A 23,574-nucleotide genomic window follows, 5' to 3' on the forward strand; every position below is an offset into this window, starting at 1 on the left:
GTTTATTGTGAGGTTTGTAAAAAAGGACAATAAACGAATCAGCTGATCAGGATTGGTTCATTTATTTCAGTAAACAAAACAAACAACGTCCAGACTTTCTTGCGTTGTCGGCGCTAACCGGCTAACGTTAGCATTCACCAGCCACCACCTCATATTTCAGCTTCTAGCATTAGCGGAGCCACTTGTTTGGGCTGTTAGCTAGCGTTAGCCAGCTAGCCTGTGCGGCACAGTCAGAGTTTAACAGAGAAAAACAAAAAGGACTTTAATTTGAACTACACAGAGGTGATAAATAACAAAACTGATCCCTCCCATGTTCGTCTCCTCATCCTCTTCCTCGTCCTCTAGCAGGGGTGATGGTCGGGAACTCTCTTCCTACAAACAAACAACAAACATCAGTTAACATTTTCTGCTCGTGTCCAGTTGCTAATTATGCTAATGAAGTCCGGACAGACCTGGGTGCAGCCTTGATGATGTTGTCGACTCTCAGGATCATCTCAGCCGCCTCGGAGGCGCTCAGCAGCACCTGGCGCTTCACCTGGAAGGACTCTGTGATGCCGAGCTCGGCCATGTTTCCCACCGTGCCTTCAGACATGTCTGCAGGGAACCACAGGCGCCGTTAGAACTCATTAATGAACCGACCAGGGCAGAAACAGACAGAATTAACAACATATCTGCATAAAAATGACTCCAAACATCAGATTTTCACCCAAGTCATGAAACTAGAAACAGATCAAACGGATGAAACCGAAATATTAAACTTGTGTTTGTTTCTTCAGCAAAGTCAGCCAATATTACATATCTGTGAGGTGTAAAACTAAATGCACCTCTAGAAGACTGATCAGCAGTTACCGGAAACATTTAGTCTCCGTTATTGCTGCACAAGGGTTCAAGCATTTGACTGGATTCTCTTCGTCTACCTTCAGCACTTCTGTGAACATCCGTTGATGTTTTTTTTCAGTAATTTTTTTAAAAAGACTGCTGAGCTAGCTAGCTAGCGTTAGCAGGAGCCGACTCACTCAGTCCATACGTGGTCTTGTTCTCCTGATGTGCAGCCCTCAGCTGAGCCACCAGGTCGGCGCTGTCGTAGCCGGCGTTGTCAGCGATGATGGTCGGAAGCTGGAGACGACGACGACGAGATCAGAGAAATGTTTCACGTCGTTCACGAGTTTAATCAAAGAAAACAAATCTGAAAAAACCCTCGGTACGTACCATCATCAGAGCCTTGGCAAACGACTCCATGGCAACCGCCTCCTTTCCTGGCGTCCTATTGGCCAGATCGGTCACCACCTTGGCCATCAGCATCTCAGAGCAACCTGATGTGGAGCAGAGACGAGTACAGGTGTGGAGGAGGATTAGTGACACCTGTAGAAGCTCCTCAGTCTTATTTGAGGTTAATCCAGATAAAAACTAAATGTTGGATGTTATCCAGACGTTTACCTCCGCCGTAGACGGTGCGTGGCTCCTTCACCGTCTGAGCCAAAACACACAGGGCGTCGTGCAGCGAGCGCTCGGCCTCGTCCAGGATCTGCTGAGTCGCTCCTCGCAGGACGACGGTGCACGCCTCACCTGAGAGGGGGGGAGGGGTCAGAGGTCAGACGTCAAAGCTTCAACGATGGGACAAAAGCTGGACTCAACGGTCGGACTCAAATTTAATCCCTTATAAACCTGTTGTCAACCATTTAAATACTCGTCATCTGCCCCCTGGTGGATTTATCCAGGCTCTGCACTCAGTAGCTTTTGGCAGCCGTTTCCAAAATGGCCGACTTTGATGGATTTTAAGAAAATTCTTATGTTTTTACTAATATTTTACAAATATGAGCATTTACTTAACTGAAGCGACCCACACTTTAAAATCTAATATGACACGGCAGCTATTATATTGATCTTATTTCATCAAACTGATTATTTAAAAGATTAAATTACCCATGTCGACTCCAGAGAAGTGGATGAGGGTGTCCTCTCCGATCATCACCTCCTCGATCAGCTTGCAGTGGCCGAGCTTCACCATCTCAGGGTGATCAAAGGTGGAGGCGATCTCTCCGCCTGCTCCGACACAAGTCACATTTCAGACTCAATCAGCGCTCGAGACGCTACGTTAGCATCACTTTTGCGTTAGCTCGTTTCAAGCCTTAACATTTACGCACCGGTGACGAGGGCGAGGCGCTCCACTCCGGCGAAGTCGGCGTGTTCGATGGCCATGACGCCGGCCTGAGCAAACAGCTGCTCTGGATAATTATAGATCAACTGTCTGTGAAGAGAGACGGAAAAATACATCAATAAAATCAACCATTAGTTTATGTTTGTTCCATAGACTGTATATAAACATGGACACCACGTCTCCTCTTCCTCTCATTGGTCAAACTGACTCTATTTTCCCGGGGATACGGGCGGCGCCATCTTGTGAGTTTTCAGTACGGTCCGAGGGTGTATTTTAGTGTTTTAGTCTCAAGCCCCGCCCACTAACACGGAGGGGGTGGAGCTTATGACCTATACTGCAGCCAGACACCAGGGGGAGCTCTACTTGCTTTGGCTTCACTTTAGAGGAGCTGTTCCTCCGTCTATGGTTTGTACCTGTTGATGAAGCAGTTGATGCCGTGTTTCAGGATCCGGTCGACCTTCTCCTTCATCTTCTCCTTCTCGGCCAGTTCGATCTCTGCGACCTTCGCCGTGGAGTCGACTCGAACCCGGGAACCGAAGATCTGACGGACGCACGAACATGACGATGAACAAACAGGAAGTAAAAGCTCCCCATGACTGCTCTGAGTTCACCAGACTGTACACCAGGTAAACGGGGACAGAAGTGGTCTCCAGGACATGAATCCTTGTAGGTGAGGATTATCTGTACCTTGATCTTGTCGGTGTCCATGCCGGTGTTGGCGATAAGGATCTTGACGTTCTCCAGCCTCTTCGGTTGGTTCACTCCGATCTTCTTGTCCAACAGGAAACCTGGACGGAGGATGAAAACACAATTAGAGCACAACAGAAACAAGACATCCGCCCTGCAGGAGGGAAGAAGGGCGGGGGGGGGGGGCGGGGCTCACCTTCGTCCAGGTAGGAGTCGGTGAGGTTGCCCCCGAGCTTCTTGATGACGTGGATGGCCTCCAGGTTCCCGGAGCCCTTCAGCCTCATGACGGCGTCCACGGCCAGCTGAGAGAAGTGGGCTTTGTGGTGGGTCAGCAGCTTGGAGGACAGCGTGGTGCGGGCGATGTTCAGCAGGTCCTCCTGGAAACGGGCCGGGTCGTTGCTATGGAGACGATAGGTGACGAGCAGCTGTTACAACGTTCTACCTACCACATGATGGCGCTGTTCATTTATTTACAGACAAATTTTATTTCCTCTTTCTTTTCTATACTCCAATCATCTTTCTCACCTGTGGTCGACGGCGGCCTCCCTCAGAGCGTCTCTGGCGGTCTGGGTCGCCTTCCTCCAGCCGGCAATGATGGTCTGTGGGTGGATCTTCTTGGCGATCAGAAGCTCCGCCTCCTGTGGGAGCGACAGAGACGGTTACTAACGAGAATAAAACTGTTTATCTGAACCAGTCGATCTTTTAAAGAATGACTTAAAGCCAATAATCTGGCGTTTACCCGGAGCAGCTCTGCGGCGAGAACGGTGACGGAGGTCGTCCCGTCTCCGACTTCATCGTCCTGAGTCTTTGACATGTCTGGAAACAGAAATATTAATATTTTAAAGCTTCCTGTTTCACGACATTTCTAATAAAACATTTGATCGTTAGTCTGGAGTTTAACGTCTTCACTCACCAACGAGAACTTTGGCCGCTGGGTTGTCGACTCCGATGGCTTTCAGGATGGTCGCGCCGTCATTGGTCACCGTTACCGTACCTTCCTTCCCTCCACCCAGCAAGATCTTATCCTGAAGACAAAGAGGAGGTTTATTCACTGGCCAATTCATTAGGTACACTAGTGACAACAGCTCCTGCTCCAAATCTAGTCTCCGTGAAGGCTCTGTTGTTCAGCTTTAGTTTCTAATAACAGAAAGATGTTGATTCAACTGTGTTTTCATTTTGCAGAATTACTGACTCGAAGCTTGTTCCAAAATATGGATCATCTCCCCAAATCAATCCAGTTTAACATCACTAAAACGATCTTCCAGTTGAATTAGCACCTTTCTGACACTCAACATTATTTAGATAAAATAATCCTTTACAACAAGATTCTATCCAGTTCACTAAAGTTTTAAAATGACCCACCATGCCCTTAGGCCCCAGGGTGCTCTTCACCAGATCTCCGATAGCGATGGCGCCAATAAAAGACGACTGTGGGAGGAAAATAAAAACAACGGTAAAGCAGCATTTGAGACATTTACCTCTTTAAATGTGTAATTTAAAAACACTGACATATATCTACGAGGATGAAACACGGATAAATAGACTCACCAGTCGAGCAGTCTCAGCTTTTTCTTCATCAGCTCCATGTCTGAAGATGTTGACCGGGGCCATTGATAAGGACGCCTACAAATCAGCAGAGGCAAACAACTTGTGACTACAATATATAACGTTAAGGTTTAAGGAAGTAGAGCGTCACTAAATGTCCCTTTTAAGATTTTTTCTTGCCTTTGAATTTACAATATTCATTCCATGAAACATACTACAATTTGAACATATGGAATTAGCCTGACACCAACAATTTAAAGGTTATCTCCTCTGAAATGTCTTCAAATATCACATTTTATCTGACCAGTAGCACAAATATTTAGTTTATAGTTGTAGGAGACGAGGGCACAAGAATATTTAAATTTTAACAAGCAGCAACTGGAGACTTTTGACATTTTTCTATTTAATAATTAAATACAACAACATCTTGTATTTAAGGAACAGGAACAAGCTAGCAGTAGCTGATGGATTCTAGGCGTGGGCCATGTATTTATTCCGAGCATCATTGAAGGCAGCATCCGCGAAGCCCCGCCCCTTTCATCCTAGAAACCGCTAGAAGCTTTTTGACAAAGTATTACAACAAAAATAATGTAAAATGTAAATAAAAAAAACTACTAAACGGCTACTGATCGAGTAAACTTAAATTATCCACCATCTGTCCCTTCCGTCTTATTACTCGATCTTTATTTATCCGCTAATTATTCATTCATACCCAGAATTGTTCATTTGTTCCTCTCTGACAACCACAAAGCCCAAGTGACAAGCTAGCCTAGCATGCTAACGAGCTAACTACGAGCCAGAACAATGAGCAGACTTTAGTAAACACACAATTAAACACAAGAATGAATATAAAGGCAGCTGCTTCAGACAGGACAGCTTCTTTACATCTTATTAAAAGTCATACAACTGTAATAAGCCGTTAGCTTAGCCGCTAGCGCATTTATAACGCCCATGTGCTTTCTCGCCGGTTAGCACCGCTAGCTAAGACAAAGACACACTGATGCTAAACCAACGCAGTTTAGACGCTGTGACACAGAGTCTGTGTGCGCGTGACTGCTGTTAGAAGTGAAGCGTTGTGTTTTAATCGTCTCAGTCGCTTCAATAAAAGAGTAAAATATGAGAAGAAACTCACCATGATGACTGTGATTCTGGGCTGAAGCCGTGCACGCACACAGAAGAAGGGCTGGACGGGGCAGTGACGCAATTACGTAAAAACGTACTGCTGCGTTCAGGGCAGATCATGTAAAACACAATGCTACCACCACCAGGCTACAAACAGCCTGAGTGTTGGTGGTTTTTTGACCATATACGGTTTGGATCACAAACAGCTGGAGCCAGAAGAATAAAGAATGATTTAATATAACTGTGCTCTCTATTAAAAGCTGTTTTAAGTGATTTGTTCTGTTTCTATTTGTGTTTCTATATTTTAAATGTATAAATGTTTTACACATGCATGCCATCTGTAAGAACGTAGACATACTTAAAATTACGTGTGTTTGTATTATAAAGAGAAGGGACAATCAAACACAAACGATAAACATTATGAACAGTCACCAAAAAATTAAAAAGATCATTTATTTATTTGCACAGTTTCCCAACAGAGCTCATACATTTAATTTGATATTTTAATTGAGTGTTTAGTTTCTTGACAAATAAAACTTTGCAAAACTGAAAAATGCAATGAAGTTAGTAAAGTGACACTTTTGGAGGATTTTAAATTGCTATTCATGATCTTTTTGTCTGTTCTGAATTTTTTTTTTTTTTACAAATTTTTTGACTGGTGTTACTCTTCTGTCCATCACCACATTAGGCCCCACCCCAAACAATATGATTGGCTCATCAGATCTTTGCTGGAGCAGAATCAGTTCCCATTGGAGAGACTCCAGAACAACTTGTCCCCCGCTAAAATGTTGTAGGCGGCAGAAGTTCGGGCTAGCTTCCAGGCTAGTAGCATCTCAGAATTTTAATAACTGAATGATTTTAGTGCCCAATTCATTTTCACAATAAACACAGCAAAGTGCAATCACATGCATGTTTCAGGCTAATAAACCGACTTTATGTATCTATACAATATGTACAGTATATTTTCAGCGTATTTGTCCGTCATCGCCTCTTCTTTAGGCTCCGCCTCCTGCCCTTGTGATTGACAGCCTGGACAGGAAGGCAGTAGATGTGCATGGGGAACTTCCTGAAGTAGCTGCTGACCCACGGTCTGCAGGAGGTAACAACAGAGTTAAAACATAGTCAACCTCAGAGTTTATTTTAAGTATATCTATCTATCTATCTATCTATCTATCCTTAAAAGGAAGTAATAACGCTCCTGGACACCAGGGATAAAATCCTGGATCAGGCGTATGTTTGTGGGTGTTTGCGTACTTGGCTACTCGCTGGCTGAGGCTCAGGTAACACAGGTTTTGCTGCAGCAACTTGTTTTCCTGCTGACGGAGGAATTCGACTTCTTGCTGTCGCTCCACATCCAGACGCAGAGACTCGCGAAGCTCGGCCTCGATGTGAGTGAGCTGAAACAAACGCAGCATAAAGTTATTATTATTATTATTGTGATTATATATGATGTGGTAGTATGGAAAAACTGATAGACGTTGCAATAAAATCTGTAATTCCATGCTTTGCCACAAGGGGGTGCAACATTTTCTTTCCATTAACTGCACCATACAATCTCCTAAGTACTTTTAAACATCAAAAGAATATTGTTAATTATCTTCATCTTTAACATTTAGCCCTTTAATCCATCAATTCCTGAAATGCAGCAGATATGGTTTGTTATTTTCTTGTCTTTTAAAATCTTTTGTAAACGTAAGGTCTTACATTTAACACCTCAAACGTGCAGATCTCTTGCATTTAAGGTGAATGAATGAAGTGAAGAAGACATGTTTATTTATCATTTCTCATGAACATTACCTCCTCCAGGAGACTCCTGTCGGCCTCCATCTTCCTCTGCCGGTCGTACAGAGCCAGAGACGCCGGCTCAGACGCTCGCCTCACTTCCTGTCTCTTTGCCTGGGCTACGCCTGGTGTACCTGCTCCACCTGTCTGCTGCTGTTGGACGATCGGAGGCAGGAAACAGGTGCTGATGGAGAGATGAGTTCATATTTCACTTCATCGTGTTGTAATCTTGTCGAGCGGTCGATTGACTGAACTAATGAACACACACACAAACATGGCTGTAATCCTATCTTTGTGAGGACCTGACACCCTCAGAACCAAACCTGCTCATTGAGGGTCCGTCCAAAACAATGTCCACAGTGTCCAGACAAACAGACACATACTGGTCCATGTAAACTGGTTTCCATTCAGATTTGTTTACAGTAACGTATCCCTCTGCTAAGGTCACGCTTCGGTGGAGAGTATCTCTAACAACACACTCTTATCAGCTTGATCAGACCTGAACGAGTTTCCATTTCTTCTGCAGGAAGAATGTTTCCATCAGAGTTTTAATTTGGAAAAATACATAATTTGTTATCGTATACAGTGTCGCTTAAAAGTTTTTGCGCATTTCTGCATAAAGGTAACTCAAAACATCAACAGAGTCCTGAAAGTAGACAAAGAGATCAAACACATGAAACAGAAATATTACACTTGTGTATTTGTTTTGTCTGGAAAATAAGCCAATATTACATATCAGACAACCAGACTAGATAGATGTATCATAGTGATTTGAGTGTTCCTCCCAGCTGACTATGTATTGCTTTTAGCTATTTACCTTTAGCTTACTATGCTTTACTTTTAGTTAACTTTTTACTACAAGTTAAGAATTTATTGCTTTTAGCTTGTAGCAATGTATTGCATTTGGCTAACTTTTTAATATGCTACTACTAGCTATTTGTTACTTTTAGCTAAGTACTTAATTTGTTATTACTAGTGTTGTTTTGTTTGTTTATATTTACTTTTAGCTATTTATTATTAGCTATTCATTGCTTTTAGCTTGCAATTTCTTTTGTTATTACGAGCTTTGTTTTGTTTGTTATTACCTACTTTTAGCTAAAACTTTGCTAACTGTTATTTGTTGCTAACTGACTAATTCATCAGTATTTATACAATACTTTCATGCCCCCACCATCACCACAGTAACAATAACTTAGTTAAGCTAATCCCTCATCAGACTAATGTGTAAATAATTTGGGAATCACCGGTCATTTGTCCCGTTACCTTTGCTCTCTGCTGTCTGACTCCTCCTGAATCTGAGAGAGGAGTCGGGCTCCGATCCTGACCTGAAACAAACGCTCGCGCAGAGGATAGAGTGTCAGTTAATTACAGAAGCCTGGAAGAGGAGGAGAGAGACAGTTCCCCGCGGCAACAGTTACCGTGGTGACAGGAGACATCTGTCTGTCAGTCAGTCAGTCTCTGGGGCTGACAGACGACACCGCGGCGCACACACTGATAGCTGAGTGGAGATTAGTTACCTGTATCAGCTTAGGAACGCTACACCTGGTCATTGTCTTCTTTTGTTTTGTTTGGATTTTCCTCGTTGGTCCAATCTAATTAACCTGCAGGGGTCTGTCCCGTCATCAGTGACCCCAAAAGCACTCAGCTGATACTTCTGTTACCTGAGCTACAGGTCTGAAGAAACCAAATTCACAAGATGCAGTTTTATTGAACGTTCAAAATGAATAAAATGTCTAGAATTCAAATTCTGTTCTAGTTTATAAATATATATTTTATCACATTGTAGCCGCGGTGCCTACCTGCTAACAATAGCTCTTCCTAACCTCCAAGCTCACAGTAGCTCCTTCCTAGCTTCCTAGCCTCCCAGCTAATCAGTGCAAACAATCACTAAAACATCTCCCTGTTAATAACATTTCTATTGGTTTATAGTCACCACAGTCACATTTATATCCTTCAGTATAACGTTGTTAATCTGTACAAATAATAAAGTAGAATTACCTTGCCAGTTTATTAGGTACACTTGTGAAATCATTCTAATAAAACAGTCAACAGTCAAAATATAAATAGGGACTTCCTAAATCTACTGTCCCCGTATGACTGCGTACAGTCACATACATGGGTCCAGGACAGGTTGAATGATTAATTATTATTTCATATTTAAAGTAATAGTGGGACATATTGACGAAAACGTAATTATAAATGTCAATAAATTCATGAAAAAAAGAAAAATTACATGAAATGCATATATGAAATATCAATAACACGCTAACATGCTAACAATTACTCTCATTGTTTTACAACTTAATTACATTTCTATTTAGAAACCTTTAGGCCGTTAGCTGGTTTCCGTTTTATTTAGCCAGGTTGTAACAAGGTGGTAAATGTTGCTCATTAGCAAACTGAAACTCCTGCAGCAGGTCAGAGCTGAAAGGAATTTTGGATTTCGGAGCCGATTGTTTTTTAATTCTTAATTTATTATATTTCAAACTGCATGTCTAATGTCAAAAACCATTTAACATTCAAGCGTCTTCCTCTCACCGTCTGCTGAGTGTCCATCTCTGTCCTCCTGATCTGTGTGTTTGGTTTCCGTCCTGCAACTTTACCTTCGTCCCTGCAGCCAATTGACTCAGACACCTAATTAGTTTGGTGTTTCTGCTGGACCTCCTCCACTTGAATTAGTCATCAGCGTGTCTGTGATCAGCTGAAGGAGTTACACCTGTTCAGGACAAACCTAAAAAGAAAAAACGAAAGTGATTACACTCTCAGGGAAAATGACTTGAAACACAATCTCTACATAACTCAGTGTTCAAGATGTTTTTGTTTGTTGGTCCGGTGTCAAAATAACAATGAAAATAGTTGAGTAATCCATACGTATCTGTACTATCTCCAAAACCATTCTCCTTCTTCTTCTGTCTATACAGAATTATGTATTTTATAACTTATATATCTTACAAATTAAATATCTTATATATTTGATTGTTTCATACAGTATTGTATATTATGTTTCATGCATACACTCATATACAAAGACAAGGACACAGCTCAGTTTTAACACATTTTATTAAAGCAGTCAGAGATCGGTCAGTTTTGCTCTTAGAAAAAAGATTCATTTTAACATTTTAACGTTCAGAAATGACTCAAACTACATCAGTGTTTGTTTTTGTAAGTAACTTGACACTCTTGTTTTATTTTTAAATTTCATCTTTCACAAAAACTGTTTCGCATATTTGAGTTCCACATTTCATCATTTATAAAAAACAAAATTGTTAGGATTAAATTACCCACAATCCCTTGTCACATATTAAATATGTGTTTGTCTGTGACATTATTTTAATAGTTTTATAGGCATAATGAGGTAATATTACACAAACACACACGCAAACAAGAAAAAGAATTAATAATTTTCAACAGCAGAAATGTTTTTCTTTTCAGTCTTGATAATCATCTGTGTGAATCAAAGTCTCAATGACTCCCATATTGGCATTGTATTGAATGATAATTATTATTGTTTGTTGGTTGTTGAAGTGAATTATGGGACATATGTTCAGTTTAATCTCATGATGGTCTGTGTGAAACTTCATGAAGCAGAAAAGAAATAAATGTAAAACATATTAAATAGCATACAGTGAAATATTATGGATCTGATCTGAGCAACATTCACAATAATAAAATAATAATAAAAAAAAAATAATAACATGACGGCAGAAATGACAACAGTCTGCTTTGATTCCTCTAACTGTAATCTTGGTGTAGGGACAGGAAAATGTATAAAATGTAAATTTCAATGTCTGTCTATGACTTTGTGCAGCGTCTGTAGAAGTGGAAGTAGTAATCTGTGAATAGCGCCCCCGCATAGTGGTGGTCAGTACTGCAGTCTGCTTGACCCTGTAGAAAGACATGGAAAAACATCTATTAATTATTTCAAAATGGTAAATATGCTCTGGAATAATAAATAATAAATAAATAAATAATAAATAATAAATTAACAATAATTCCTAAATACATTTAAGCTGCGGAATCTAAGCCTTGATATATTTTAAACTGGCGAGTTCTGTAAAAATTCTCATCTGCACAGTTGTAACGAATGAAGAAATTAGTTATAGAGAAAAAAAACATGTTGGACATTTTAACATGGACATTTTTTTAACCTTGGAAGTTTTTTAATCCCATAAATAAATAGTCTAATCTTATCAAGACCTCATAGTGTAATGGAAATGTAGAAAACAGGAAACCAAGAGTTCCTGGAACTACAAGAAATTAAGCTTCATATGGCGATAATACAGTAAATGTTAATCTTTCTCTACGCTCATAAAGACCCATAACTTGAGAAATGCCTGTGTTTTATGTCATTTAAAATGAATAAATGAAGATTCTTACAGCCACAGCAGAGCGGAAGTGATACGAGCTGCGATAGAGACGAGCCACGTGAAGAGGCCATTCGTGCTCCCCCTGCAGAAACAGATACGAGACGAAATGAAACAAATATAAGAGGCTGAAAATGTTCAAAAGCTATTTATTTTTCAGTCAAATTACATTTAGTTTAATCTATAATATAAGTTTTTAAAAACAGATATTTCTAAGCTGCTTTGTTTCGGTCCTAGAATATTTCTATCTAACACAGAAGTGAGTGACACTATGTGCTTTATAAATAATCAAATCAGACTGGGACAGTTGTGACCCAGGAGGACAAGTGTTATCATGTGACCATTAAAACATTTAGATGGTTTCAATCCTGACTGAACTTTGACAAATATCAGTCTATAATAATCCCTGTACATACAGACTAGAGTTTAAAAGTCTGAATTTTCTACATCAAAAAATGTCTCAAAACATCAGCAGATTTTCACACAAGTCCTGAAAGTAGACAAAGAGAACCCAATCAATCACATAGAACAGAAATATTATAGTTTTGTGTTTGTTTGTTCAAAAGAATTAATAATATGTTCACATGAGTGAGTTGTAAAAGCCTTGTATAAACTCCTGGCCCAGTTCTAGTCAAGGGGTTGCTGAATGAGTTCAGAATGATATCATTGCTATGAGGGTGTTTTCTACTATCTAATCTAGAAGACATTTTAGTTTATCACTAATTAATCAGACACAATGTTATTGACACTGAAGTCTGACCTATCCATAAAGAGAAGTGAGAGTCATCTGCCATCACTCTTTCCTACTGTTTTTGAAAACAGGAAATTGCCACAGCTGCAGTTTAAGGTTTGTCAGCCTCGACTTTGCCTCTGATTTCCAATAGAACAGGTGAAGGAAGCTGTTTACCTGAGTGTTTAATGGGTATATGTTCTCAGTGACGGTGTTGACATCCAGCAGAGCAGAGCAGGACACCGACTCATCAAAACTGCATAGATGGACGACCAGCAACTCTGTGGAGCTAGGTACAAACAAATAAATCAACACTGATGAAGGAAATGTGGATTATTTAAACAACAGGAGATGTAAAAATGTCATTGTTGGACAAATGAGACATAAAAAAAATTACTAACTTTAGAGTCATGTTCTCTGATTCGTCTGTTTTTTGGATCTGTTTTTTTTTCTATTTTATAACATTTCATAGCTCCATACAATAAAGTCTTATTCCTAGAAAGATTATTTGAGTTAGAGGCATCGTTCAGAGCTCACATTATGAGTGATCTGATCACAAGTGTCAAGAAATAGAGAGTCTTTCCATCTTGTTCCAAAACCTGTTTCATGTCTTCAAGTCAACAACCAGCTGTTCTTGGTTCTGATCCAGCGGTAGGTAGAGATCCATTAGAGACAGCAGCTGGTACAATATTCTACTGACCACATGATGGCGCTGCTTATTTACAGACACACAAACTGAGATCAGATCTCAAGTGCTGGCTGGGGACGCATGTGGAGACACATTTATATTAAGACCAGGTAGATGGACAGGTGAGACCAGGTGAGACCAGGTGGATGGACAGGTGAGATCAGGTGTTAATTTAAGGTTTGATTCAGTTTGTACTCACTTCATCAGCAGCGTGACTCTCATGTTGACTGGAACAAACTGGCTGATGGGAATTCTGAAGATGTATCTCCCTGGACTAAACACATTAAAATCATTGTTATCAACACATTTCCAATTCTAACATTTTATTTCTGCTCAACAGCTTCATGTAAACTTCACAGCAACATGGTAATGTCTTCAACTAAAAATGAACCCTTAAATGTATATGCTTAAGTTAAATAGTTCAATATAGATCGTATGTTTGTGGATGAAAAACACACTTAAAGCATAATTTAATGAAATATTTTGTCTGTTTTTCTCTACTTACCCACATTCGTCTCTCATGCAGTATTTGCTGTCAATCACCTGCTGGTTCTCTTTGATTATAAAAGACTGGATGGTGGTGTTGGTCCCTGGAAAGATAAAAACGGATATAACAACATTTACAGACTGTTTAATTTTATTCAGATCAGTCTTTATCCTGGAAACAACACAAACCCTTTCTCTAAAACTCGACTGTTTAAACCGACGGTGTCTTTAACATTAATGTTGGAACATTAACAGGACACATTTTTATTTGTAGTTAAGCACAATAAATAAATAACATTCTATGATAGTCATTTGTGTTATTTGTCAAAACTAAAGATGACAAAAGACAATAATTACCAAGTGAACAATTTCAAAATGAACAAAGAACATTTTGCTTCCTTTAAGTTTTTAACATTTTTAACACAAGGGGGCGTCAGTGAGTTGCTCAGAGACTTTTATCAACTATTAGATCAACTATTTCAGATTGAATCTACTGTGAACCACTAAAAATGGACAGATGTGTGCGAGACAGTTGCTTGTTTTTCAGAGGAATGTGCATTCTTTAAGAAAACATTTTGCAGAACAAAATTAAAACTTAATTCACTACAGACATTTTGACACATCACAGCAGGTGGAAGGGAAGCCAACAGTAATTCAGCTGTGACGGGTCACAATGCCTGTAGTGAAAAAATTCCAATCACAATAAAATGTAAAAATAAAAAAGTTGTAGAAAGACTCACAGTCTCTGGCACTTTTTAACGAGTAATAAAGTGCTTCTCTTCTTTTTTCTATTGAAAAAAAAAAAACAGTAAATATTAGCTGTTAAAGTTCAGGCGTGTAACCAGAAGTCTCCTATATATGTATATATACATATATATATATGAAGCAGCAGCAACCTTTAACATCTGGGGTATCTGTTTCAGCTGATTCGGTGGCGTTAGAGTCAGTGCTGCCCTCTGTTGACAAAGGGCAGCAGTACACCTGGTCGCAGTACAGCAGGTCACAGAAGTCCACCTCAGGGGGCCAGGGACCCGGTGGACGGGTCGGCAGGACTGGAGGACAGACAGACTTATTTTTATTAAAAAATGACCTGTTTAAATCTTTTATTTTACTTTAGTTTAACTGTTAATATAAAGTAATGTGACATAGATGTGTAATTTCTAAAAAAATCTTTCTGGATGTGTGTAACATTTGTATTTGTAAATCTGTACGTCGATGAATCTGATATGAGGCTACCTGTGCTGGTCCAGGCTGTGGTCTGCAGAGGCATAATGGTGCCATTACTAAACAGGAAGAAACAAAAGGTCAGTTACAGTTACTAAATAATAGTTGTACACTGTAAAATCTCAACTTGAAAAACAGAAAATATAGTTTTAAAAAATTTCTTCATTAAAATAAACAAAGTGAACATTTGACATGACCAAGGTGTCTACTTGGTAAGTCTGCTCAAATCTGTTTGTTTCTGTATAAACGTGAGTTTACAGTGTACTAGGATTTTGCTCCAGACCTTTAAGTGGATGCTGGTAGATATTTGATGACTAACAAGATTTAATAAGTGGATCACAATAAAAATATTTTTTTTTTACCTGTTGTTGGGAAAAACCTCAAAGTCTTCTGATTTCAGATTCAGCAGGTACACAGTGGTGAAGGAGATCATACTGCACACACAGCATCATTGTCTCTAGTTAATATATTTGTTCTTTGTGAATTTAAAACATTAGAGCGTATCATGATGCCCTCACCACAGAGCTATGGTGACCAGCAGGGCGGCAACAGTGGCCTGGAAGATCCGATGCTGCAGACAGCGACTGTATATGTGACTCCGATCCTTCTCCTGAATCTGAACTCTCGCGGTTTTACAGGCGTCAGGACTCGATGTCGCTGATACAGTGCTGTTTTTCTTCGACCTCCTGTTGGAAAAAACACAAGAGCTCGAGCTTTTGTTAAAAAATCCCTGTCTTTTATGCTGTAGTCTGTAATTAATCCCATAATTCAGATAAATGAGGCACAGTTTGAAACCACATTAACTGACCAGTGAACTGCATTGATCTCTTATCATTCACACCCACAGTAGTCTCCATAAACCGGATTGTCCTTGAACTGTGACTCACACTGATTCACTGATAACACAGCGATGCCACTATTATGCAACAGACAATTTATTCAGTACTTTTCCATGACGACTACATGTAAGTACAAAACAACTTTAACGAGTTTTTGATAAGTCTGAGGATATAACATGTAAAGTCAAGACTATTCTACTGACAGCAGTCTAAAACTCATCTTATTGTAATTTGAATAATCACAATAGCTACAAATTATGTAAAATTTAAGAAGCTGTGATAATTCATCAAAGATTAACTTCTCTTTTTAGTAATTGATTGTTTTTATACTATGTTTTGGATATGCATTACTTATTTATTTATTTTTACAACTATATTTCTGAAACTGAAAAGTTTTTTAATTGCTGATGCAGTGCTACATCCCATTTATGGTCACCCTGTTGTATTCTGTTGTGTAATAACATTTAGAGAAATGCTCCTTTCAGCCTCCGAGCCTCTAGGGGGCAGCACGACTGTACTTGAAAGACTAAAGATTGTCAGTTTCCTGTGGTATTGAAGTAAATGTGAGGAATAAAATGAATAAAAGCATGTAAACTGAGTGATCTCTACATTTCCAGGTTCATCTAAGATCATCTAACGCTAGCTAGCTGACAAAATACAGATTGCAGTTTTCCCTGGTGAATGTTAGCAATATGGAAGCACTGGTTAGCACCATCTATGACTTGTGTCAATGGAAAGAGAAGATTATGTAGTTTGAGATGACACCTAGCAAATCAGACTGTAAAAGAAAAATGTACATTATAGGTGAAAATAATGCTACAAAGACAAAGCATAGTGGACCTAAAACTGAACCCTGTGGAACCCCAGTAAGACAGGCAGCAGAGGGAAAGACTGCTACTGCACTCATTAATTGAAAATAATATAATCTATAATAACAAATGACTGACCTGACAGACTGATTGATTGATTTAATTATGTAATTGGTTGAATGATAAACTAAAGGTACCCAGTGGAGCGCAGGCTTCCCGTCAGACTCTTCAGTTTGGCCACTCGGCGGTTCCAGCCCTCCAGCTCTTGGATTCGAGTCTCCAGATTATCAGTGAGCTTCGACAGTTGCTGCACCGCCCCCACGTTCTCCATGAAGATCTGCTCCTGGAGGAGGATGAGGAGGAGGAAGAGGAGGGCATCAGCACTGCTTTATAAGATAGTTAAAAGATGTTAACATGAGACTTTTAAAATTGTTCCTGCATGATCCAAGTGGTCAGCTCTAAGAACAAGTGTTCATGCCTGGTACTGAAATAAATTTCAAGTAACAGACTGTCAGTTCTGCACTCTCTCTTTACATATGTAGAAATAAACACAGAAATTATTTAAGAGAAAATTGCACAAACAATGTTTTATCCAAAAACAAAATTGAAACCGAGAGAACCAGACTTGTCGGGTTTTTTGAAGACGTTTCATCCAAGACTTCGCTTCTTCTTTTAAGATTTTTTCAGGGACATCTGTGGGCGGTGTCCTAGTTGTTACTGATGCTAGTGATGTGAGGTTCAGGTGTTCACAGATGTTCATATTTAAATCCAAACCTCCCACCAGTGTTTTAGAACTGAAGACTTGGATGAAACATCTTCAAGATACTCTACTTGCTCTTGTTTCAGCTTTGTTTCTTGGATGTACCATGAACCTGGTTGAACCTTGTCCTACCTTATCTACCATGAGGAAGTTGTGAATCTTCTCTCCATCAGAACAGATGACGTCTCCGACCTCCTTCACTGCTGTTGGTAGCAGCTCCTTCACCTCCTGAGCTATTATACCTGTGACATCACCACACATGTGCAAACACCATGTTGCCATCATGAAACATCCGAGACTCAAACACAGTATTTACAGACGTTCTGGTGACTGCAGCACCTGTTTGGTGGGTGTGGTCTATTCCCATGGTGGAGGCAAAGTCTGGTTTATAATCAAACTCGACTATCCTCATCTGGGTGATCCTTTTCAGCTGCTGCTCAGAGTCGACCTGAAACACAAACAGAGGAACAGAATCATCAATAAAGAAAGTGAAGTTGGCAAAGTAGTGTGTGAAAGTCCGACCCTAATCAAACAAATCTAACATGAACCATTAGATGAGTGATAAATTCCAGTAGATTACAGATGTTGTAAACGTATTGGCTTGTTCTTTTGTTTTCCATCATCTCTTCACCTCCTGTATATTCCGCTTGGCGCGGCAGTCCGACGGCTGCATGATGGAGCCCATCACCTTGGCGTTACCGCAGACGACCAACGCCTCATCAGGTGAGTCCGTGTTGATGCCCACCCGACCCTGGAGGACGACGGCATCCTGCGCCGCCCCACGCTGCCACAAGGTGTCACCATCGGTCTCAAACTGACCGGGGTTAGACGCCTGGCGGAGGAAGACGTAACTTAGATTTTATTTCTTGATCTGAGCTTTAATTTGCACTTTGTTTTTACAAAACCAACATTTTTACCCTGACGATGATTCTTTCTGACACCAGCGCAGTCAGGAGGAAAGTCTCCTCTCCGACAGCTGCATACAGACCAACCACCATTTGAAAATACCTGCACAAACAAAAGCACACATAGTTAGCATATAGCTTTGGTTGATGTTCATTCATTCATGCATGCATTCAATTAGTCACATACCTCTGGTCAGGGTTGGGTTTGCCTTTCTTCCTCATGTTGTTGGCCGTCGTCTCGCTGAAATGCAGGCGTCCAAGCGTCACCTTGGTAATTTTACCCCCAGGCAGACTGACTCTGGAAAAATAAATGTTTACTTAAACTTAAACCAGTGACTGCAGTGAATAAATATATCTTTGTGTCCAATTGTTGAGCGCTCTTTGCTTCCTGTAGGGTTGAGAATGCTCAGCTAACCTATTGTTAGCGTAATAAGCTAGGTCAGAACAGTTCTGCTATTATATAACTGCATAATTTACACAAACTGAGTAGAGATCAGAATCCTTAACATGCCACAAACATTATGTTGTAATATATAATATAAATACTGAATAGGAAAACCAAAACATACGTTACAGGTCGATGATAGCTAGCCTTAAGTAAAGCTAACTTACCCACAAACAAATCATTGTCTCTCGTGTTTGAAAAATTGCTTCTGATGGTTCGATTTCTGTAATTAAATTTGTTATTTCAGTAACTGGATCTACATAATCTCGTTTTTTTTTTTAGTTCATTAGACTAATGAAGCCAAATTTTCACACCAATAGCACACGACTGCTTTTCTAACTTCAAACTGGAGTAGGTCACATTGGTACCGGTAATGTAATTTAATGTAATACTAAGTTATAACCTCAGACACTTGGTGGATCCAGTTCCTGCCTACCTGACCGGGTGGAAGGGCTTCTTGCTGCGGTCGGGCTGAGACTGTTCAATGGTCACCAAGTGGCTGGGAGTTTCCAGCTGAGAGGAGGTGAAGACATATGATTGTCACAAACAGAAATACTGTGTTGAAGGATGCTAAAGGCTGCCTGGTAGGGCATTAGCATTGACCAATGGGAGGAAGTGGAAAAGAGTTGTCCATTTTTTCTGCAGTCTATGGCGTGTACCTTAAAGACACACCGATTGACTAAATAGAAGATCAAATAATCCTGTACACACCTTAATCCCAAACACTTTTATCTGGAAGTGGTCAACTTCCTTCGGTCCATTCGGCGTCCCGACATACTGCGGCTCTGCGGCCACGCCGATGTGAATGGTAACCTGAAAGTGGTTCTTTTTCTGACAAACAAAGGCCTCGTCAGTGGAAGAATAGTTGAAGCCTTTATCTGTATCGACATGGTAGGCGGGAGGGGACCTGAAACACAAAAGGAATCCCTGTTAAAAACGATGCTTGTTGCAGGTGGAGCATATTTCAGTGACATCCTCCCAACAACTGACCGGAATCAAAACATTAATTTATTCACTCACAGTGTCTGGAAGCTGTTGTCATACAAAGTGCTCCATTGTCCCGGACTGTACTGTTCCCAGGTCAACAGTTGGAAGGATCCCAGTCCACCAACACCTACACAGTTCCCTGTACTGCAACCATGAGTCCCATCAGCTATAGAGCAGTAGCCATCGACTCCTGACAACGGTTCCTCAGACTTAGACCTCCTCCTCTTTTTACTCTCTGGGGAGCTGAAGTCAGGACAAGACAGAATCAAAATCCACAAGGATGATTTTGATGACGATACCTAAGTTAAAAGCAAACCTTTATTTATATCTAATACTAAAGACTACTATCGGCCCACATCTCAATCATATTAAGATGATTAACCGTCATGCTGATGGTTTCGTCTTGCCCTCTGCTGCCCATCTTACTGGGGTTACACATTGTTCAATTTTAGGTCCATTGCGCTTTTTTTACAATGTTTTTGCAGTCTGATTTGCTGGGTGTCATCTAAAACTACATAACATACTCTTTCCATTGACACAAGTCATCACATAGATAGAGTTAACCAGCTAACTTCAGCTAACATAGGAAACATGCAGCTTCATGTCTCAATATTTCACCAAATCCAAAGATAATTGACCACAAAAGCAACTGATATTGTTTCCACTACCCTTTTGAGCGTACATTTTGAGCCTGTCCACATGATTGTTCATCAACTATGCACCACATGGTGACTTGCCTGAAAGAATATGATTCCATGTGCCTCAACTTCCTACATGATTCTATTCCTTCATATAGTGGGCTATATTACATTTAACATGCCTTGGTTACTGGTTTCCCTGGAGAGTTACTTGTGTGTACAAAAGCAACATGTAGGAAATCTCAATCTTCTTCTGGATTGTATAATGTGCACAATGGTAGAATGTGATGATGTCCAGGCTAAATAAAATGTCCAAAGGTTGAATTGTGTGTACATTGCCTCCTGTAGTGGAATCAGTAGTATTTTGTTGCCAGATTCCCTTTCAAGAGGTAAAAACCCAATGTGGAACACTTTGGTTCTCCAAATGTCCAAATGGAGAATGGGCCTGGTTCTATTTTTACTAGAACCTTTGTGGTATTTCTCTAAACTCTTGGTCCAGTTCTAGTCAAGGGGTTGCTGAATGAGTTCAGTTGATTCTCTGATGGCATTTTAGACTATTCAAAATGACAGATGTTAGCTTACCAGGAGTGTAGCGAGGATGTGGATCCCTGAAGACAGGTTGAAGTGGCTGTCGATGTATTCGGGATCATGCCAGCACTTGATGCGCTGTAGCTGTGGGAGGGGGGTAAGGGCGGAGAAGGAGGTGTGGGCGGGGTGTAAACCTGCGAGCAACTCTCAGGACTCAGGTGCTGTGGGTTTTCAGGTGAGTAGTGTGTGTTTTGGGGCAGTTGGACAGGTGGAGCAAGTGGGGCAGGTGGAGTCCCAGACTTAATATAAGTGTTTGTGAGGCTCAAATGATGATGCTGGTCGTGGGACAGAAGGTTGGGATAGGTGGGGACAGAGACTCGGTCCTTAAAGTGAGGGGACGAGGAGGTGCTGGGATGGGTTGCCGGTTGAAACACTTCCTGGTTGGGCTGCTGGTTGGACCAATAGGACGACTCACAGGGGAAGTCTGCCAAAGAGAAAAGAGCAACGTGTAGTTTGAATATCCTCAAGTACTGATAGGTTTATGATTAAAAGAATCAGGTCTCTGCATTTCCATCAGCGCCACCTATAGTACAGGCTGAAAACTATAACTTGGCAACAACAAGTCTATTTGTTTTTCAGAGGTTATGGATGATACCTGGTATCTGAGGAGGTGAACAAGCCTCAGAGCTCGAATCAGGGGGAGACTCAGGGAGCATGCTGGAAAATAAAAACAACACATTATGAGTAGATTTTAATTTTTAACGCAGTATATTGGTGTATTTACAGCCATCTCTGAGCTGATAACCAACTGGGTCAGTGATGTTTTTATGTACAGTATGTTATGTAACAGTTGTAGATTTCTCAAGTTCCTGCTACTTTTCCGTTACCAACATACTAGAAGTGTTTGAAGAGAGACTTTAATGTTAATATCTTAAATTTTTGCCTTAATAAATATATAATTTACTCATATGTTATGATTAAATGCACATTTAAGTTTAAGAAGTTTAAGAATTGATTTAAATGTATATTAACTTACCTAAAACCATGACCATATTTAGTACCTTAAAAATATATTAATGCAGTTGTAAAGTCATGGCTTCATACATTGATATGAATAAGATGATTTAAATTGGCCAAAAGAATCGCATAAGTCTTTTTGAAATCCTTCATTTTCTAACTAAGCTAAAAAACTGCATTAAAATGACATAATTTCGTTAAAATTCATTAATTATCTCTTTGTCTGATGGGAATTGAAGGTGCAAATGAATTCAAAAGAATTCTAAAGTTTGAGTTATAAATAAAGTTTTTCTGGATGATGTAACAGAGAAATCATCTTACAAGCTGATGGGGTCCATGTCGTTGCTCAGGTATTGCTCCAGGATGCTCGTATCCACGGCAACATCCTGACCTGCGCACAAACACGATTCATTCATTCATTCATTCATTTTCTGTAACCGCTTGTCCTGTGAAGGGTCTCTAGGACCATAAGGGCATCTCTAAGAATCTCTGGGACCTTCTCATGACCAACTACAGCTACAGTTTCATGTCCTGTAGGTCAAGCTGATCTCCCTCAAGGACCACTTTTACTAGTTCTAGGACCTTCTCAAAAACTATAAGAACCCTTTATAGGACCACTTGCTTGGAGACGACTATTCAGACTCCCCTGCATCTTCTCCAGGAACCATCTGAAGGACAACTCCTAAGGAGACATCTCTAAGACTCTTTAGGACCCTCTCATGACCAACTACAGCTGAAGGACATTTTCATCTCTTTGAGGACAAGCTGGTTACTTTACTTTTGACAAAGCCCTTCCTCAAGGACAATGAAACTCTACTGAACCTTCTCAAAAACCATAAGAACTTTTGCAAAGACCACCAACTTGTTGATGACTATTCAAGCACCCCCTACATCTTCTCCAACCACTGAAACCATCTGAAGGACAACTATCCTCCTCAAGAACCTGGGAACCTCATTGGAACTGATTACATTCACTTCAAGAAACACTGAATCTTCCACCATGAGGTCCTCTTGGACCTTCTCATGACCAACTGCATCTGAAGGACAATTTAATTTCCAAGAGGACATTCTTTCTCTAAGAACCTTCTTCAACGATCATGAAACTCTTCGGCACCTTCTCAAAATTCCCAAGAACCCTTTCAAGGACCACAATTCAAGCACCTCTGCACCTTCTCCAGGAAACACTGGAACCATCTGAAGGACATCTTTATCCTCCTCAGGGACCTTAGAACCTCTAGAGACAACAAAACATTTTCAAGGACCACCAGGAGATCCTCAATGATCCTGGAACGTCCTCTCAGTCTTGTCCTTGATCAGACTCTCCAGAACTTTCCAGACAACGAGGTTTAATCATCTCACCGCTGAAGAACTGCTGCAGCGCCTCGTTTTCTCCCAGGACCTGGATTGGCAGCCGGTCGGCTCCAGGCTCCATGCTGCTCAACAGGAGGCGCTGCTTCAGGGCCAGCAGGGAGGAATCGGGATTCCTGTCTGGAGAACATAAAAAATAAATAAATAATTAAAATTTAATCACAGTTTTTAGTCATTCCACAGCTACTCGTTGGCTAATCAGTGGCTCACGATGCTCAGACGCTTTAATAACGTTCAGTTTTTGTCCATTTTGTAAACATTACTTTATTCACATTTATTGAATTGTTCATGTTTATAATTTATTTATGTAGACGATCTGCAGGACATCTGACGTGAAAGATAAACTGGTCGGACGTTCAAAGTTCCCTCCTGAGAACCAGAATATTTCAGTTTCTATTGAGCTCAGACGTTTTTCTCAAACTACGTCCAGGTTTCAGTTTTCTGTGTCAAGTCATCAGTTTTTCTAATAATTAACAAAGAAAGCCTGGAGCG

General features: G+C 40.4%; 3 protein-coding genes across 3 annotated transcripts; all 3 read right to left on the bottom strand.

The window, feature by feature from the left end:
* Positions 1–38: 38 nt before the first annotated feature.
* cct2 (chaperonin containing TCP1, subunit 2 (beta)) lies at positions 39–5,604 on the bottom strand. The gene is made up of 16 exons (XM_084573960.1): positions 5,523–5,604; positions 4,394–4,468; positions 4,208–4,273; positions 3,759–3,870; positions 3,585–3,661; positions 3,371–3,483; positions 3,042–3,244; positions 2,846–2,946; positions 2,572–2,699; positions 2,145–2,248; positions 1,924–2,043; positions 1,438–1,566; positions 1,210–1,313; positions 1,017–1,116; positions 453–594; positions 39–372 (listed from the first exon to the last, which is right to left on the bottom strand). Exons 1-16 carry the CDS (start codon positions 5,523–5,525, stop codon positions 342–344), a joined length of 1,608 nt encoding a protein of 535 aa, XP_084430086.1. The 5' UTR covers positions 5,526–5,604; the 3' UTR covers positions 39–341.
* Positions 5,605–6,176: 572 nt separating this feature from the next.
* LOC311508901 (uncharacterized protein) lies at positions 6,177–7,685 on the bottom strand (the record flags this gene model as incomplete). The annotated part of the gene is made up of 4 exons (XM_084573891.1): positions 6,177–6,602; positions 6,767–6,909; positions 7,310–7,478; positions 7,618–7,685. The coding sequence occupies 4 exons, from the start codon at positions 7,683–7,685 to the stop codon at positions 6,494–6,496; spliced, it is 489 nt and encodes a 162-aa protein (XP_084430017.1). The 3' UTR covers positions 6,177–6,493.
* Positions 7,686–10,966: 3,281 nt separating this feature from the next.
* myrfl (myelin regulatory factor like) lies at positions 10,967–23,146 on the bottom strand (the record flags this gene model as incomplete). Its single annotated transcript, XM_084573963.1, has 23 exons — positions 10,967–11,179; positions 11,672–11,743; positions 12,566–12,677; positions 13,276–13,350; positions 13,582–13,666; positions 14,303–14,350; positions 14,459–14,614; positions 14,799–14,845; positions 15,149–15,220; positions 15,305–15,472; positions 16,632–16,777; positions 17,327–17,436; positions 17,534–17,642; positions 17,826–18,026; positions 18,112–18,202; positions 18,287–18,397; positions 18,981–19,057; positions 19,256–19,451; positions 19,565–19,774; positions 20,752–21,181; positions 21,353–21,414; positions 22,036–22,105; positions 23,074–23,146. 23 exons carry the CDS (start codon positions 23,144–23,146, stop codon positions 11,087–11,089), a joined length of 2,814 nt encoding a protein of 937 aa, XP_084430089.1. The 3' UTR covers positions 10,967–11,086.
* Positions 23,147–23,574: the final 428 nt, after the last annotated feature.

This window comes from Chelon labrosus (genome assembly GCF_963514085.1).
Source record: "Chelon labrosus genome assembly, chromosome: 23".
Lineage (NCBI taxonomy): Eukaryota > Metazoa > Chordata > Actinopteri > Mugiliformes > Mugilidae > Chelon > Chelon labrosus.

What these genes read in the sequence shown, in the direction of transcription:
- cct2 (XM_084573960.1), bottom strand. An exon ending in ATCAACTGCTTCATCAACAG is followed by an intron (nt 2,249 to 2,571) that starts GTACAAACCATA and finishes CTCTCTTCACAG; the next exon opens with ACAGTTGATCTATAATTATC. An exon ending in CAAGACCACGTATGGACTGA is followed by an intron (nt 595 to 1,016) that starts GTGAGTCGGCTC and finishes GGTTCCCTGCAG; the next exon opens with ACATGTCTGAAGGCACGGTG.